This window comes from Aotus nancymaae, unplaced genomic scaffold (genome assembly GCF_030222135.1).
Source record: "Aotus nancymaae isolate 86718 unplaced genomic scaffold, 86718_ANA_hifiasm-v0.15.2.pri h1tg000065l, whole genome shotgun sequence".
NCBI classification, from domain to species: domain Eukaryota; kingdom Metazoa; phylum Chordata; class Mammalia; order Primates; family Aotidae; genus Aotus; species Aotus nancymaae.
The window spans coordinates 10146162-10164224 of NW_026988480.1; the positions used below are offsets into that span (position 1 = coordinate 10146162).

At 58.6% G+C, this 18063-nt stretch overlaps 2 protein-coding genes across 12 annotated transcripts in view; one reads left to right on the plus strand and one right to left on the minus strand.

Annotated features, from left to right (window-relative positions):
- The window catches only part of OGDH (oxoglutarate dehydrogenase), a 470461-nt gene that overhangs the window by 443921 nt on the left and 8477 nt on the right, over positions 1-18063 (minus strand). The gene's annotated exons all lie outside the window — the stretch shown is intronic.
- The window catches only part of CAMK2B (calcium/calmodulin dependent protein kinase II beta), a 104659-nt gene that overhangs the window by 67230 nt on the left and 19366 nt on the right, over positions 1-18063 (plus strand). For 6 of the 11 annotated variants that reach the window (XM_021675879.2, XM_021675884.2, XM_021675881.2 and 3 more), the window contains exons 5-12: positions 954-1019; positions 8287-8359; positions 11892-11994; positions 12083-12166; positions 12761-12855; positions 13074-13196; positions 13608-13691; positions 14637-14679. In XM_021675879.2, the coding sequence (XP_021531554.1) occupies positions 954-1019; positions 8287-8359; positions 11892-11994; positions 12083-12166; positions 12761-12855; positions 13074-13196; positions 13608-13691; positions 14637-14679 (671 nt within the window). Of the gene's footprint in view, positions 1-953; positions 1020-8286; positions 8360-11891; positions 11995-12082; positions 12167-12760; positions 12856-13073; positions 13197-13607; positions 13692-14636; positions 14680-15725; positions 15801-18063 lie in introns of all 11 variants that reach the window. The other 5 variants (XM_021675882.2, XM_021675877.2, XM_021675876.2 and 2 more) reach the window with 1 other exon arrangement.

The window sequence follows — 18063 nt, forward strand, 5'->3', positions numbered from 1 at the left end:
CCCCTCTGCCCATCATCTCTGTTCTCCTCCTAGAGATGGGACTTTGAGCACCTCAAGACCATGGCCCACAAGGGAGGCCAGATTTAGGCACCGTGTCTTTGGGCCTCTGATCCTGCTCGAGGGCCACCACTCTGGCCCTAAGTGCAGGTGGGGTAATGTTGAGGAAGGGAGACCAGAACTTCTCAGACTTGGAATTTGAATCATAAAGCCTGGCTGTAACAGTGCAGACCCAGAGCCAGAGCTCCTGTGCTGACCACTCTGGGCAAATCACCAAATCTTTGAAACTTGTTTTCTTATCCGTAAGTGGAGTATAATAATGGCCAATGTCATAGAGTGGTTGTGAGCACTGATATGTTAAATGTCATTATAGATAAGTAACCACCGGTAAGCCGTCAGTCCCAAGTGATGATGGTAATATAGTGGAGGTGGTGGTGATGGTGTGATGGTGGTGATGGTGTGATGGTGGTGATGGTGACAGTGATGATGGTGGTGGCGGTAGTAATGATGGTGGTGGTGATGGTGGTCATGGTGGTGGTGATGATGGTGGTGGTGATAGTGATTGATGATGGTGGTGGTTGTGATGGTGATGGCGTGGTGGTAATGGTGATGATAGTGATGATGCTGGTGATGGTGACATTACTGATGATGAAGTGATGACGGTGGTGATGGTGGTGGTGACAGTTGTTGGTGGTGATGGTAGTTGGTAGTGGTGGTGATGATGCTGATGATGCTGCTCATGATGGTGGTGGTGATGGTGGTGTTGGTTGGTGGTGATGGTGGTAGTGAGGGTGATGGTGGTTGGTGGTGATGGCAGTTGGTGGTGGTGATGGGATGATGCTGGTGATGGTGACATTAGTGATGAAGGGGATGATGATGGTGGTGGTGGTAGTAATGGAGGTGACAGTGTGACAGGGGTCTCCAGAATCTGTGACCCCTTCATGCTTCTCCCATAGGGTCACTGGTGGGGAGCTCTTTGAAGACATTGTGGCAAGAGAGTACTACAGCGAGGCTGATGCCAGGTGGGTGCAGAGCCCTCACACGGTCCTGTCCCTCTTCCCTTATACCCTCCCACACCCACTCCTGCTGCTCTTTCTAACCCACGTCTGTTCCTGTGCATCCTTGCTCACCCACACCCCAGGGCAATGGGCATGAAACCAAAGGCAACTTGTAACCTCAGCACAGAGCCAAGAGGCCACCTCTCCTCCACACCCAAGGCCCTGTTCAGAGGGCTTGGCCCTGGGTCTGTTGGCCTCCCAGTGTGGGGATGGAATGGAGGGACTTGGGGTCTACCCAGACGGGACTTCCCATGGACCCTAGGCAGCCCTCCCCACGAGGCCAGCCCTCCCGGGGGGATGAAGAGGGACAGATGGTTTCAGAGATGGCTGTTTGTGATCTGGCTGCTGGAGACCAGATTGAGGGATGGCAGATGTCACCTGGGGAGGTGACAGGGCCCTGTCCCCGGAAGCATAGGCCACTGGTAGCCTGCTGTGGCCAAGCCCAGATGCCACCCTGACCCCTGACAAGGACGTCTTTCGTAACAGTACATCTCACCTCAGGGACAGCTGATGGTGTTACTCCCTGCCCAGCCTGCTCTGCCTACCCTGCTCTGCCACAGAGATGTGTATTTGAAAAAAAAAACCAAAAACTGAGGGCAGGCATAGTAGCTCACATCTGTAATCCTAACATTTTGGGAGGCCAAGACAGGAGAATTGCTTGAGGTCAGGAGTTTGAGACTAGCCTGGGCAATATAACGAGACCCTCTCTCTACCAAAAACTTTAAAAAATTAGCCAGGCATGGTGGCACACATGCACATTGGCTACTTGGGAAGCTGAGGTGGGAGGATGGTTTAAGCCCAGGAGTTCCAAGTTGCAATGAGCCAAGATTGCGCCACTGCACTCCAGCCTGGGTGACAGAGCGAGACCCAGTCTCCAAAAAATAAATACATAAATAAGGCTAATGGTGGACCACTCTAGGTGGTGAAATTGTGGATGATTTTAAATTTATATCTTCTTTGTCTATTTAAAAACTCTTTTTAGGCCAGGCGTGGTGGCTCACGCCTGTAATCCCAACACTTTGGGAGGCCGAGGAGGGTGGATCACCTGAAGTCAGGAGTTCAAAACCAGCTTGACTGACATGGGGAAACCCCGTCTGTACTAAAAATACAAAACTAGCCAGATGTGGTGGCGCATGCCTGTAATCACAGCTACTCAGGAAGCTGAGGCAGGAGAATCACTTGAACCCAGGAGCTCAAGGTTGCGGTGAGCTGAAATCGCACCATTGCACTCCAGCCTGGGCAACAAGAGTAAAACTCTGTCTTAAAAAAAAAAAGCTCTTTTTAAAATGAGTATGTATTACTTTTCTGATCCAGAAAAATGAATATTTTTTTTTAAGTAGCAGAAGTAGTTTGATGTGACTTGCCTCTGCACCAGTAGGAAGCCTTGCCCATCGTGACATGGCCCGCATCCCTGATGTGTCGTGTGAGCAGCTCTGGTGCCACCAGGTCTCCCCCAGAGCTGGACGGGCAGAGGGACAGGGCTGGTGACTCTCTTGGCCCCAGACGTCTATGGCGTTCAGGGCATTGGCTTCTTTTCTAAGGACCCGTGAGGAAGGACTTTGCAGTTTGCAGAACAGGCTAGAGAGGCCTGTGCCTTTGGAGTGGAGGAAGATGAGGTTTTCCTTTATATTCTACTTTGAAGGAAAATAGAAAGTGGAACGGAGCCCTGTACCCCTGCTCTGAGCTTCTGGGGTGAGGTATGTCACAGAGCGTGCTGCTGCCTGCCTGCTGGCCAGGTACACTCGAGGGTCCCTGCTGGCCTATCCAGACACCTACCGGGTAGGTGGGACCCTGGGGTGGGCCGAGTGCCGTGAGGGGTGGACAGATGCTGGGCAAGAGTAGGGGCACGTGGCCTCCTAGAGCCTCCCATTGGCAGATTGGATCCCACACCTAGGCCTCAGGAGTGCCTTAGACCACAGCCCCACCCTCCCCTACCCCCACCCCTCTGCCCGTGCACCATCACAGGCCCCTCACTCCCACCCTCCTCCTCCCCTGCCCCAATGCTCCCCACCCTCTCCTAATCTCCCTCTGCCTCCTTATTGACGTACTGCAGCCCCCACAGTGCCCTCTGCTCCTGTGATCCCTCTTGGCCCCCTGTATGGTTGTGGGGTCTTTGTGTTCGTCAGGTTTGGGGAAGGAGACACGACCTGTTGTTTCCCACTCTGGTGGCAGCTTGAGAGTCAGCCTCCCCAGAATGCTCACCCCTAGCTGCCCTGGGCAGAGGCTGGAATGGGGCAGCTCCAGCCACGAGGGCGAAGAGGTCACGTGTGGCTTCCTCATCACACCAGGCCAGTTCCCTCCAAAGCGCCAGCCCCTCTGCCCAGTCCACAGGCACAGCCTTGACTTCTTGCTCAGCATCTGATGGGCACACAGCACCCCACACACACTCACAGCCCCTCCCTATGGCAGGCCCTGGGTGCCTGGCCTGGCAGCAGGAGTCCCCACCTGCTTGAACCCCAGATCTTCTGCTGTGGGCGGGGAGGCCACAGAGCTGGCCTGGTGAGGTCTGGAGCAGCCTCAGGGTGGGCTTAGGAAGGGAGAAGTGAGGGGTTGCTGGGTCCTCAGGAAGTCCCAGGAAACTTTGCCAGAGAAAACTGTCGTGTTCCCTGCTCTGACCTGGGTCTCCCCACTTCCTCCCAGAGGACTCCTGATGCGGAGGGCACCCCTGGTGTATGGAGTCCCTTGGAACCAGCCAGAAGAGATGTTCTCTTAGAAACTCCACTGCCTCCCTTGAGGGTTTGGGGCTCAAATAGAGGGTGTTAGGTAGCCAGACTTGTGGGGAGGGAGGGGCACACGGCCTGCGTCCTGTGGAGGGTACCAGGATCCGGGCAGTGATTTTGGAGGCTGAGCTGGAGGGGACAGGGAGAGGGAAGGAGCTTCCTAGATAACCCTTCCTGGGTTGGCCCTGCTGGTGCGACAGCCTGGGCACAGGGCCCCTCCTCAGGCTTCAGCAGCCTCGGGCTCCTTTTGTTCTGGGTGAGCCTCGTGCCTTGCCTGAGGCTGCTTCGGCTTTGCTCTCCGTGCTTCAGCCTTCGGGCAGTGGAGCCTGGTGGAGAGTCTGACAGAGGTCCCTGTGGGCCCCTACCCCACAGGCATTGCCAAGAACTCGTAGGGCAGGACTGTGGCAAAGGAGGGGGCTTGACCTACCCCAGGGCGGAGCCCCACTGCTGAACAGTCAGGGTTGTGTTGAGACAGAGGTAAAGAAGGACAGGCACGGGATAGGATGGGCCGAGGCCTCCGGGCCAGACCCAGTCAGGGAGGCGCTTTCCCAACCACACAGACGCGGCGGGGCGAGAGTGCCAGTGCCCTGCCGGGTGCCTGCCCAGGGCCTGGAGCCGCTGCCTGTGGGGCAGCTGACGGATTTCTGGATGAGCTCATTCAAGAACAAGAAGAAACAGGACAGACACAGCTTTTCCAAACTCATTTCTAATCAACAAGGCTGGAAATTCCCCTTAGGAGGAAGCAGGTCTTCATTTGGAGTTTACGGGAAACTGAAGGGTCTCCATGGCTTCTTCAAACAGGGAAAGCTAAGTTTAAAACATTTAGAACCCATTAAAAAAAAAAAAACCTTAAAAAGCAATGTGGTGGCTGGGCATGGTGGCTCACGCTTACCACTCCTGTAATCCCAGCACTTTGGGAGGCTGAGGCAGGCAGAACACAAGGTCAGGAGTTCGAGAACATCTTAGCCAACATGGTGAAACCCCGTTTCTACTAAAAATACAAAAATCAGCTGGATGTCCTTGCGGGCACCTGTAGGTAGTCCCAGCTACTCTGGAGGCTGAGGCAGGAGAATCGCTTGAACCCAGGAGGTGGAGGTTGCTGTGAGCCGAGATTGTGCCACTGCACTCCAGCCTGGGCAACAAAAGCAAAACTGTCCCCCCCCCAAAAAAAAGCAATGTGGCTTTTGAAAGATGGCTGAAGGGACCCTGTGCAATGCTGACCATCCCTGGAGGGGGAGGAAATCAGAGCCCAGGCTGAGAATAATATCCCAAATGCTGCTTGGGAACAATTCTAACCACAAAAGTGACATCCTAACCTGTCCAAAGCATGAAAACAAAACAAAACATCCTAGAGGGGTCAGCCTTTTCTAGAGAAGACAGTGATGTTAGCAGAAGGCGAGGGCAGATAAGATGGTGTGACCGTGAGGTCTCACATCCTCCAAGGGCCATGGTCTCAGATTACACCAGGGCAAGAGCAATGTGAGGACGGGTCCCTGAAGTGCAGGGTCTGCCCTGAGTGGGCTGTCCCAGGCCAGGTGGTTGTCCCATCCCACCTGCCCTTCTGGGTGCAACCTGGCCTGGCCTCATCTTGGGGACCCCTGACTTGCTCAGCCAACTCGTTCCTGACTGTGCCATTGCAGGACCTGGAGCCTGCATGACAGTGGATGGGGTGGACTTGGTCTCAGCCACATGTGCCAAGTCCCCGTCATACCCTCGAGGACGCCATGGAGAGGCACAGATCCAATGTTGACCCCACAGTCCCTGTATCTCTGCCATTGGTTTGGGGCCCTGCACCACCAGCGGGGGAGGCCAAAGAGGACTGGGCGAGCTGACTGCACTCAGGGGTGATTTCAGCTGGGGAGGAAGGAGGGTACAGGGTGTGGCCAGAGCTGCAGCCAGGACTCAGTAAGTCTGAGGCTGAAAGAAGGTCAATGAGGAAGGTTCAGCTCTCTCCCTTAGCGGTAGCTTGTGAGGTGCATGCGGTGCAGGCCGAGCCCCTGTTGGTGTCCAGGGAGGTGGCACTTTCGGTGACCACAATCTCTGCACACATCACTCCACCAGGAGAGTGCCCAACGGCAGAGGAAAGTCCAGCCCTCAGGGCAGTGATGGATCATGGGGATGGGCTGGCGGAAAGCACACATGATTGGGCAGGAGGGGGCCAACATCTACGCCCTTCCCAGGACAGACCAGGGCCAAGACTGACCACAGGATGTGGCCAGCACTGTTACCATCCACATCACTCAGCAGGGCATGAAGGAGCCATCTGGCCCCTGGGAGGGTCACACTGAGCTCACTCTGCATCTGGACCCATCTGGATGGCTGCGGGCATCTCACCCCACAGCCTCAGCCCGTCCCCACTGCCCAGGCTTCCCATCCTGCAGGAGGCTGAGTCTGCCCACCAGAGGGAGCCCCCGCCACCAGCCAGCCCGCCATGCTCAAGGCTCACAGTCCTCTCCAGGACACAGCTGGCCATTCAAAGGAACAGATGGGGAGGAGGAGGGGCTGCTCCAGGCAGATGAGGGCATCATGGGAAGTGGATGCTCCTCACGGTGGCTTGTCATGGACTGACTGCAGAAACACAGCACCCTACAGGAGTAGCAGGAGCAGAAGAGAGACCAGGAAGTCTCTAGGTGAGGGCCAGGCAGAAGAAGCAAGGATGTTTCAGCAAAGGGGCAGGACACCCAGGGCACATGGGAAGGAGGGGAGGCAGGGCACCTCAGGGGACATGAGGAGGGGGGGTCAGGACACCCCAGGGCACATGGAGCATGGAGATAGGATTCTGGCTCCCACTCTTGGTGACATTGAAGTGACACCACCACAGGGCTGTCTTCCATGAGTTTGGGCCTTGCTTCTCCTGACCCCACCTGCTTCTCCTGACCCTGGGGACTCCTAGACACCTCAGGAGTCTGTCACCCATTAGGACTCTGAGGGCTGGGTTTCTTCAGGAGGAAACTCAGATTCACTTTGTAATGCAATGGCTGATGCTGTGCAGATGGGACCAGGAAGGGTGGGAGCCGCTTGAGGAAGAGGGCTGGCCTCCCGTGTCCTCTTTGAATTTGCTGTTAGGAAAACAAAGCCCACTCATCATGCTGACCCTGGTCACCCACCTGTGCCCCCAGGATCTGGCTGGGATAGAAGGGTCTCGAGGGGGTCTTCCTGTCCCTCCTTTCACCCTGTCCAGTGGGGCGGTGATTGAGACCCCAGGCCGGTGGGCATCAGCAGCAGGGCAGCCTCAAAGGTGGTGGCTGCCATCACCCTGCAGTGTGGCGCTGTCCCCCGGAGGGGCTTGTGTTGGGTTCCAGGGGCACCTGGGCAGAAGGAGGTTCAAGCCAGAGGCTCTCGGTGTGTGCAGGGGCTCCGCGGCCCTGGGTCTGATGTGCTCTAGGACAGGTGTCAGGGAGGTGGCCTGAGAGCAGCTTGGGCCTATCCTCCCAGCCTGGCCTGGAAGGCCCGGGAACTTCTGCCAACAGCCCTTCCTAACTATGAGAGGAAGGGTTGAAGGGGAAGCTCTGTGTGCTCAGGGCTGTGCACACAGGACCCCCTGCCCCGCCCCTCGGATTCCTGGGAGCTGCGCTAAATGCCCCCAGTGCTGCTGGAACTGAGCCAACACGGCAGCCACTGGCTGATGTGGAAGCTTAGGTTTCAGTTTTTTTTTTTTTTTTTTTGAGATGCAGACTTGCTCTGTTACCCAGGCTGGAGTACAGTGGTGCGATCTCAGCTCACTGCAACCTCCGCCTCCCAGGTTCAAGCAATTCTCCTGCCTCAGCCTCCTGAGTAGCTGGGATTACAGGCATGAGCCACCATGCCCAGATAATTTTTGTATTTTTAGTAGAGACGGGGTTTAACCGTGTTGGTCAGGTTGGTCTTGAACTCCCACCTCAGGTGATCCACCTGCCTTGGCCTCTCCAAGTGCTGGAATTACAGGCCTGAGCCACCGTGCCTGGCTGGGTTTCAGTTTTTATTAAAATGAAATAACATGTCCCCGAGCACATTATTTCTGCTCCAGCTGGGAGCAGGGTCCTGGTGCCTGGGGCTTTCCCACACACCAGGACAGCCCCCTGCCCCCACCCCCAGCCCCCTTGGCCTTTCCCTGCCTTGCAAGTTTTCTGGCCCTCTCGCCCACCCCACTCACCCGTCTCACTCACCGCAGCCTGCCTTGCAGGGTACAGGCTCAGCTTGGCCTCCCTCCTGAGTGTGCCTAGCTTAGGGTCAGGCTTGGCCAACAGGAGCCTGGGAACAAGGGTGTTTCCTTTGACAGTCACTTCTGTGTGCCTGACCGTGCCCTCTGAGCAGACTCAGGCCCAGAAGGAGCAGGGCCAGGGCCAGGGCCAGGGTTGCTGGCCTTGGAGGTAAGGAAGGAGCCCCGGAGGCCCCTCCTGGATCTCCTCTCCACCTGACTCTGTCTGTCCCCCGGTCCCCCCAGGCCACGCAGCACATTGCCCCTGCCCCCAGTGCCTCCTCTTGCTGCTCCCCAGGGCCACTCGCACTAACCCACCTGCTGTTTGCCACAGTCACTGCATCCAGCAGATCCTGGAGGCCGTTCTCCATTGTCACCAAATGGGGGTCGTCCACAGAGACCTCAAGGTGAGTCCCCACCCCACTCTGTGCCAGGTGTCTGTTGTTTGTACCTGCATGCTGTGTACAAGGAAGTGTGAGGGGCTGGACAGTGTGGAGCACCATGGAGCTTGGAGGGGGTGAGGTGTGTGTGTACTTGTGTGCATGTGTGGAGGAGTGTGTGCATGCATGTGCATGTGTATGTGTGTGCACATCCTGTGTGGAGGCATGTGTGTATGCTTATGTTTGTGCATGTGTCAGTGTGCATGTGTCATGTGCATGGAATTGTGTGTGCATGTGCATTGCATGTTTGCACATGGAGGTTTGTGTGTACATATGTGCATTCCTGGGTGGAGGCATTGTGTGAGCATGTGTGCATCCCGCACCTGTGTGGGGGTGTGCGTGTATGTGCATACATAGAGGTGTGAGTGCCTATGTTAGTGCATGTGTGGTCACGTGTCTGTATGTGTGCCTGTGTGCATGCATGTATACATATGGTGTGTGTGTATGCACGTGTGTGGAGTGTGTGTACGTGCATGAGTGTGCATGTGTGTACAAGTATGTACGTGTGTGCATATGTGTTTGGGCATATTTGTGTGTGCATGCATCTGTGAATGTGTACATGTGGGTATGTGTGTGCATGTGTGTGTATCCCTGTGTGGGTGTGTGTACATGTACATGTGCATGTGTGTGCACCTGTGTGTTGGGGGGTTGCCTGCACATGGCCCTCCCTACCCCTCTGGGCCTCCAGGGCTGGGGGGTGTAGTCTTCAGAAATCAGCCCATTACACCGCATTCCAGCCTGGGCCATAGAAATCAGCTAGTAACAAAGGTCCACCCAGGGTCTCCTGTGAGCTCTTGCCAAGACTCCACTCCAGCAGGTGGGGAACAGCTGACGGAGAGCTGACACCTCTGGGAGCAGGGTAGTGAGAGCAGGACTCACCAGAGTGTGCCATGTCATCCCAGCCCTTTCTCCAAATCTCTGCCCCCAGCTCAGGTCTGGGCAAAGCAGTTTTGGGCTCTGTTCAAAAGAAGGTTGGTCACCCCCCAGGGCACAGGGTGGCCTCTCAGAAGCTTAGCTGTCTCTCCCTTCCTCCCTCCCTCTCCTTCCTCCAATCTCCTTTTCTCCTTCTTCACCCCCACCTCCCCCAAGGCTTGGTTCAGCCTGCTGCTTCTCTGTAGACAGGCCAGCAATGTGGACCCTGGGTCCATCACCCTGGCAGCATTTAAGACCAGCCTGCCCATTGGTTTTCATGCTGAATGGGAGTCACACCCTTCCTTAGGCCATCGATGCGGGGGCTGCTTTGGGAGAGTGTCACACCAAGAGCAGATCTGGGACCCTCTCCTGTGCCCTTCACATGCCCCCGTGCCCCCTGCTCCCTCTCATCTCTGCATCCCAAGCATGTCCTGTTGTGTCTCATCTGAACCGGCCTCACTCAGGCGCCTCTGGGAGGAGAGGGCCCCCAGGTGCTCCCCTCAGGGCTACATAGGTTGGTGCTAGGACTCAGTGGTTCTTTTATGAGGAGACTTGGACACTTTGCTACCAGACCCCATGATTTATCTGGTTAACTTTGGGGCCAAGGCATAGAAGTGGAGATCAGTGCTACCTCCTCCCCAATTTGGAGGACAGGCAGAATTCTTGCTGTCTCAACCACCTGTTGAGGGGGACAGAATATCCTTTTGTCCTGGACAGAAATCCACCGTCTTGATCATGACAGCCCAGGAAGCAGCTGAGTGGTGGGGTTGCTCACCCCACTGGGGAGGGTGACAGAGAGCAGAGGGCAGTTGATGCCATCCCAGGGGAGCTGCAAAAGAGCCAGCAAGGAGCGTCAGGTCGGGCATCGCTGGGTGGCCCAGCAGGGGTGAGCACAGCCTTAGAGCTACCCTGGAGCCCCCAGGCCTTCTTGCCCAGTGCTTCCTATGGCCCACGTTCACTTAACGCTCCTTATTCTCTTCGGAAGAACTGCTGGTCTGTTTCCTCCGGGGAGGGGGACACATGTGGCAAGTCTGCTTTGGGCTGGGCAGAGAAATGCAGCCAGTGCCCCCTCTGCCTGCAGTCCCTGCCCGCTCCTCTGTCCTTTTCCATGCGGGTGCACAGGGAGCTTGGGGCCCCCAACCCACTCACACTGGCAAAATCGCCATGTCCAGAGGCCTGTGGATTGGTGCTCAGTGGACAGGGATGCATGTGTCCCAGCCTTCTGGGCCCCTCAAGGAGACAAGGAGGTGGAGGTAGGGGACGGGAGCTCCTAACGCTGCCCTGTCAAGGGGGCACACGGCCTCATCCCACCTGCTCAGTAGGGCGTGGCTGTAGTTCCCAAGGAAGCTCTGGGTTTCTGCCTAGGGGCACTCACAGCTTGGGGTTCTGGCAGTCTTTCCACATGGGGAGAGCATATTTCATTCATTCTGGGGGCCACTTTTTCACATTTCAAGATCTCTGAGGTTTATCAGTGTTAAAAGAGGGTGGGGTGGCTGTGTTTCGTCTTTTATGGTGGCTCATCAAGTGGCAGTGTGATCCTGGGGGCAGTGCATCAGATGGAAGCAGTGCCAGGACAGCAGGACACTCGCCAGGGCAAAGGGCAGCCTAGGAGGCTGGCCAAGGGGACCCGAGGGCCCCAGGGAGCCCCCTGCTGGTCAGGGACAAGGAAGGCCTGCAGCCAAGAGACACCTCCCATGGGAGGTGGTGAGGCTGATGGGTAGGCCAGAGCCCTGTGGGGTTTGAAGGCTGGCACAGGAAGGTCCCAGGGGATTCAGTGTCCCTGGGACCCCCTCAGGTCCTCAGTGCCAAGTGTCCCCAGCCCGGGGACAGCAGCCTCCTTGGCTGCTGCTGCAGGATTGGGAGTAGATGTCCTTCTGGCTTAAGGGCACTGCTCCCTGTGTCAGGGCCTGAGTAACTGCCCCCACCTGTGGACACCCAGCGGGTGGGGGCTCAGTGCAGGGCCTCCTTCCTGCCCCATGTGATGGAGCTGACCAGAGCCAGGAGGACTTGTTGGGTGGATGTCCTGGGCTGCCCCTAGTGCTGGAGCCCCTGGGGGCTTCTCCTTGCCCTTTGGGGGTCACCATCTCAGCAGGAAATACCTGAACCTCCCCTCAAGCAGCGCCCCCCACATCCCAAGTCTCTGGGGAATGGTAAACAGGGAGGGGAGGGAGGGCTGTTGCAGCCCCTCAGCCAGTGGGGGTCCGAGGGCCACGGGAGCCCCCAGCCACTGCGTGGTCAGCCCCCATGCTGTGGGAACTTTCAGTTTGCTTGTGGTTTTGATCCAAATGGCCCCCAGATTACCCTTCCAGGGTATGGGGATCCAAGCTCAGGCTGAGAGCCAACTTTTGTCTAAAAGGCCAGAGCTGCTGTCCCTGTCCCCAGGGACAAAGGGGCTATGGGCTTGCAGGTCCAGCATCTGAAACTCTGGGGTAAAGGCTCAGCCGTGCCCTGCAGACACTATGGGGCAGGGCTCAGACCTGTGCATCTGTCTCTTGCAAACCACTGTTTTCTCTGTTTTGTGACCGCCCCCCCATAACACCTCTGGGTTTAAACAACATGCACCCTTGTGCGGGTCACCTCCCTGCAGCCGGAGAACCTGCTCCTGGCCAGCAAGTGTAAAGGGGCTGCAGTGAAGCTGGCGGACTTCGGCCTGGCTATCGAGGTGCAGGGGGACCAGCAGGCGTGGTTTGGTGAGTGCCAGGGGCAGGAGGTGTTGGCTGGCAGTCGGCAGAGCGGGCAGTGGTGCTGACAGCCCCTCGTGGCCTCTTCTCTCTCTAGGGTTTGCTGGCACACCAGGCTACCTGTCCCCTGAGGTCCTTCGCAAAGAGGCATATGGCAAGCCCGTGGACATCTGGGCATGTGGTGAGGCCTGGCCCGAGTGGGGGTTGGGTGGGTCCTTGGGTGTTTCAGGGCTTCCCACCTACATCCTGGAGCATGCAGTGACCAGCACGCATTGCTCTGATCTGGTTTTATCTGTGTCAGACCTGCCCTTGAGCTGCCCTGGCAGGGGTCAGCCTACACAGCCGGGAGCCCCCTTCCCACCCAGATTAGAATTGCTCACATACCCTGGCGCACCCCAGTGCTCGCCTGCGCTCAGCAGAGGTCTGGTCCAGAAGTGTGATGGGAGGATGAGAGTGGAGAGGAGAGGTCAGGGGCTGTCGGGGCATGGTCAGGGCCACCTCCTTAGGCCAGGGTCACCTACCACAGAGGTGGGGGAGCAGCAGAGGGGGTTGGTGTCACCGCCATCCCTGTGATAGCGTGGGTGTGGGGCAGGGTGTGGGTGCTGGCTGTGCCTTTCTGCCCCAGTGTCTGCTGCACAGGTGGGGGCAAAGGAATGCTAGGGACCCCAGTGCCCTCCCAGGGCCACAGGATCCAGGCAGTGAGGGCGCAGGGCATGGGCTCCATGGACAGCGGCACCCTGCGAGTGGCCACGGTGCTCACAGGCCCCGTCCGCAGGGGTGATCCTGTACATCCTGCTCGTGGGCTACCCACCCTTCTGGGACGAGGACCAGCACAAGCTGTACCAGCAGATCAAGGCTGGCGCCTACGATGTGAGTGCACCAGCCCCGCTCTGAGTGCTCCCTTCCTCTGGGTGTGGCTGGGTGAGGGCAGCATGGGAAGAGGCCAGGAGTGGGGTGAAGCCACCTGTGGCCAGGCCCTGGGTCCTGCTCTCCCAGATTCATGGCCGGAGATGAAGCCCCTTGGAGAATTCTGGCCCCTGCCCAAGAGGGGGCTTCAGACCCGGCCTGGGCACTGTTTCCTTCTGCAGTTCCCATCCCCTGAGTGGGACACTGTCACTCCTGAAGCCAAAAACCTCATCAACCAGATGCTAACCATCAACCCTGCCAAGCGCATCACAGCCCATGAGGCCCTGAAGCACCCGTGGGTCTGCGTGAGTCGCCCTTGGTGCCCGCGGCGGGGAGGGGACTCCTGGTGGAGATGGCCTTGGACCACTCCCCTGGCGAGGGCCCCAAGAGGGTCCTATTCCTGACATCCAAGACCTCCCTTGGGTCCCCTGGTGCTCCTTGTGGCCTCTGGCTTGGGACCCATCAGCACGTTTGTGAGGCCTGGGGCTTGGAGGGCATTGGAGGGTAGCAGCAGTCCCTTCCTCCCAACTGCAGTCCTGTCTGTGAGGGACAAAGTGGGTGAGGCAAGGCAAGTCCCAGGCAGGTGGGGACAGACAGCCCTTGCTGCAATAATGGCTGATCACGTGGGTATCCCCGGGTACTGCAAGCCTTGCTGCCCCAGCCTCTCCCTTGCGCCTCGGGCTCCTGGCTGCCATGTGACCACCCTTTCCCCACAGCAACGCTCCACGGTAGCTTCCATGATGCACAGACAGGAGACAGTGGAGTGTCTGAAAAAGTTCAATGCCAGAAGAAAGCTCAAGGTGAGGCCCTGGCCCCTAGTCCCTGGCACTGCCATGCTTCCCTGCGTCCCCCTGGGCTGGAGCGGCGGGGCCTTGGAGGGGTCTGGGCAGACCTAGGGGTTGCTGCTGCTCTCAGGACAGTGTTAGCAAGTCCCAGACCAGATGCATCAGGTGAACTCAGCCCAGCTTGGGAACGAGTCCAGAGGAGCCCTGGGGCAGGCGCGGCCCCTCCTAGTCGTCTGTGCCACCTCTGAGCACCCCTTGGAGGGGTTGTCTTAAAGCACTAGCTGCAGGCTCCTCAGGCAACCCGGGCTCTGCAGGCAACACATGTCCCCTGGCAGTCACACATACACTTTAGTAGAAGCAAGTCTGAAGCTTCCGGCTCAGACAGGTTTGGGAGGGAGAGCAGAGTTGGGTGGGCTGGGGGAGGTCAGGGAGGGAGGTGGGCACCAGTAGGGTATCCGACCTGCCTGCTTTGGCCAGGGCTGGCTCAGACAGCCGCATTCGGGCAGTCCCTCTCTGCGTGGACTCCGGGCTGGGGCTTGCTGCCCGACTGCCCTCTGCTGGTCTCTGCGCGGTTGTCCCTGGAACCCCCAGGACTGCTGCCCTTGCTCTAAACCTGTCAGGAAAAGAAGGGGGCCGTCAGAGAACTGGACCCCAGAGGAGCTGCCGTGGTGACCAGCGGTTCTGGCAACCCCTGAGGCTTGAGGGATCTTGAAGCAGTTAGAAGCTGTAGTTGGTCCACAGATTTAGGTCCAGAGTCTGTGTAATTCTGGAAACAGGTGATTTATTTCAGTGCGGCTGCTGGGTTCCTGGAGCTCTTGCCTCTCTGGAAGGCTGAGGTCATGTCCTGCAGGTGCCCATGAGGCTGGGCATCTGGGCAGGTGGACAGGGGTCTTATCCTGGCCAGAAGCCAGTACAGAACACTGGCGACACAGCCGCGGTTTTATCTGTGTCTCTCCCCAGGGGGCCATCCTCACCACCATGCTGGCCACACGGAATTTCTCAGGTGAGCCTTTCTTCTCCAGGGAGACAGGCGCTGCCCCCTCCCTGCAGCCTATGCAGGAGAGCGCCTCCTTCCTCACCAATCCCCCACTCCTCCTCTGTGGCAGGCCCGCCCTCGCCCTCGGAGTCTGCCCTCGGCTCTGACACTCACTGCCCACTTGGCCCCACTGGGCTCCCTCCTTGAGCGACACCACAGGGTCCTGCCCCCCAGCCCATCACCTTCGTGCGGGGTCTGTGTCCCTCCACCCCCTGAACTTGAGCATCTGTGCCCCTCACTGGGGCTCACAGCGTCGCGTGTGTCTGTCCAGGCGTTTGTTGGACATCTGTGTGGCCTCCTTGTCATTTCGAGTGCTCTGAGCAGTGTGTTTTGTGCGGGAGGTGGGCAGAGAGATGCGGGGTGATGCGGGAGGCTCAGGGGCCTCCTTCCAAGTTCTGGATGAGCTGCAGCCTCCTGCCCCGGCCGCTCAGGATGGGTGGTTGGGAAGCAAGTTCTCTTGGGGGAGGGGGGTCTATTATAGACCCCCGAGGCCCAGGGCGCTGGCAGACCCATCCGGGGCATGAGGTTAGCCCCAGAGTGGAGCCGGCAGCCCAGGCCTGGACAAGCTGTGCCCGTGGCTTCTCCGTCGTCCAACACTCAGTGTGCGAGCGTCTGTGATCCGTCTCTCTTGTTGTCCGTTTGCATTTGGCACTCCCCAAGCCTACCCCCATCCTGTTACTTTTGCTGTGATGCTGTACTGCCGGGAACGCGTGCACACGGTCACACCAACACTAATAGGACTGTCCTGTCTGCTGTGTGCCCACCACGCCCTTCGGCATGAGAAGCCCCCACTGGGGTTTCTAAGGAGAAAGGAGGCAAATGCTTTTCCATGTCAATCAGTCCAATCCTGTTTCTACTCTCTCGAGCAAAGGATTCTGGAACCATCTGTCACCTAAACTTTAACTCTAATCTTCTTCTGCTTCCTTTGTCTCTTTTCTTCCCTTACCTCGCCCACCCCTCGTCTGTGTCCGCCCACCCCTCCCTCCCCCTCGTCTCTAACCCGGTGCTAACAGTGGGCAGACAGACCACCGCTCCGGCCACAATGTCCACCGCGGCCTCCGGCACCACCATGGGGCTGGTGGAACAAGGTAGATGTGTCTCGACCAGCGTCCCGCCCGCTCCCACCCGTCCCTCCTGCCAGCATGCAGCCCCCTGCTGCACGCAGCTGCTGGCTGGGTTCCAGAGCCACCCCAGAGACCGCCAGGCCCCCGGGAGCCCCTGCTCCCGTGTGGTCTCATCCCAGCAGAGCCCACCACAAGGGCAGGGAGTCAGCCCCCCAGGCTCCTTGCCTGTAAGAGGTGGGGCTGGGATAGGTGACCCCTGGGCCATGCCAAGCCCTTCTGGTCCTGGCCCCTGAGGTCAGGGGGTCTGGAGACCCCCATTGAGAATGGCCTGGACCCCACAGGGAGCCACTGGGCCTGCTGCTGGGGGTGTCTGAATCCTGAAAGTAGAGCCTTGGGGAGCAGGGCCAGAGAGACAGAGGCCCTTGGGGCAGACCCACACCGGCCCCTCGGGGCCGCACGGAGACGGTGGTCTGTGCTGCTGAGTCCCACACTTGCATGTCGGCCCTGAGCACCCCCCGGACAGGCTGCTCTGGAGCAGGGTGGGAGCTTCAGGCACCCTGAGGAGACTTTCAAGGCTTCCTCTTGGGTTGTTTCTGCAAAGTCCTCCTCCCTTGGCCCCAAACCCTGTGAGGGAGAAGACCAGCTCTGCCCACCTGCTCCCCTGGGCTATGCGGGGCCAGAGCCCAGAGGCCCAGGTTGGCTTCTGCCCGCCTGCTGGCTTATGATCATGGGCAGACCCCATGAGGGTTAGGGGACCCCAAGACCTCCTTGCAGCTGCAGCTCGAGCTGAGGACTGGCGAAAACTTAGGGCGGGCCAAGCTGGCAACTCCTGGGCATGGAACACAGAGGGCTGACCCCAGGTCCTCCCTGGGCTGAGCAGCCGAGTTCCCTGTCAGTGCCTCCAGCATGGGCTGGGTACCAGGCAGAGGTTCCAGGGTGCTGGGGACTGTCTTCCCCAGGACCCCTCATGACCCCACAGGGTGAGCAGCCCAGCCTTCCCAGCCAGAGAAGCCTCCTCCTGAGGAGGCCCAGGCTGTCCTCGGGGAGGGGAGGGCAGTCCGTTTTCCTCCCGTGAGCCCAGTGGACGCGTCCAGCAGGCAGCACCACGGGAGGGTCCTCCCACGTCTGCTGCATTTGACAGGGCCTTCCAGAGCACAGGCGGGAGGGGCTGTGATTAGAAAAGGGTGAGACTAGTGGCTTCTGGTGAGGTGCTGCTGCCCAGGGTACAGTGCTGAGAGACAGCTGCCTCTACGCTGCCCTGTGCCCGGCACTCCCGCTGCAATGTCCGCCTGCCTGCAAGTGAACATGGGGCGACGGTGCATGAGGCCCTGCATGTGCGGCCCTACCCTGGGCGCCAAGAGCGGCTCTGTCCTGGGGGGTGGCCAGTGCATGTGGACAGAGCCCAGCATGGCTGTCCTGGGTGACCAGCTAGGGGACGAGGCAGCGGGGCTGAGGGTACCACCATCCTGCTAGGTCAGCCCAGCTCAGCGGCACCCCACAGAAGTGAGCAGGGAGCTCAGTTCTCCACCAATGACAGCTGACTCTGGTACCATCGGTCAGAACTCCCACTGGCAGAGCCCCCTCAGCCCACAGAGAGACCCCGTCTGTTGAGTGTGCTTCAGTTTGGCCTCCATGGTCTCTCCTGCATTGATCGGGCGTAAGAGCAGAGGAGACCCACAGTGTCTGGCCAGCTGCAGGGTAGCAGCAGTTGCCCAGCCCTGGAGACCCAGGACTGGGTAGTGCCCTGCCAGGATGGAGGGCAGAGGGCCTCTCCTTGTCCCACAGAGGCCTCTGGAACCCCCAGCCCAGGGGTCTGGGATGCCTGTGGCTGCTCCGTCTCCCCTGGGCTCCTGCTGCACCTAATGCATGCTTTGAACTTGAGACACAGAAAGAAAGTTCTCACGCCCTCGAATGCTAGTAGAGATGGGTGTCAACAGGACTCTGGCCACAGTGAATCTGGAGTTAATACCAAGCAGAGATGTGAAATGAGCAGCCCCCCAATAAATGGGTGGCCAGGAGCTATGCACTCAGGACGGCTGGGCCCATGCACCCCACACTATGCCCAAGGCATGCACAAGCGATTGTTTTAAAAGCGGGTTCACAAGGAAGGACGTTTGGAAACTGACTGAGACAACAGGGTCGTTGGCCGCAGGGCTTCCCAGAGCTCTGGCAGCCCCGTCGGCCTGAGGCCTCCGAGGAGGGCTGGTTTGCCGCTCACTGGACTGTGAACTTCCGTCTTTTTATTTCCCACTGCCGCTGTGGTACATCTCCAGTAGCACAGTTTGGA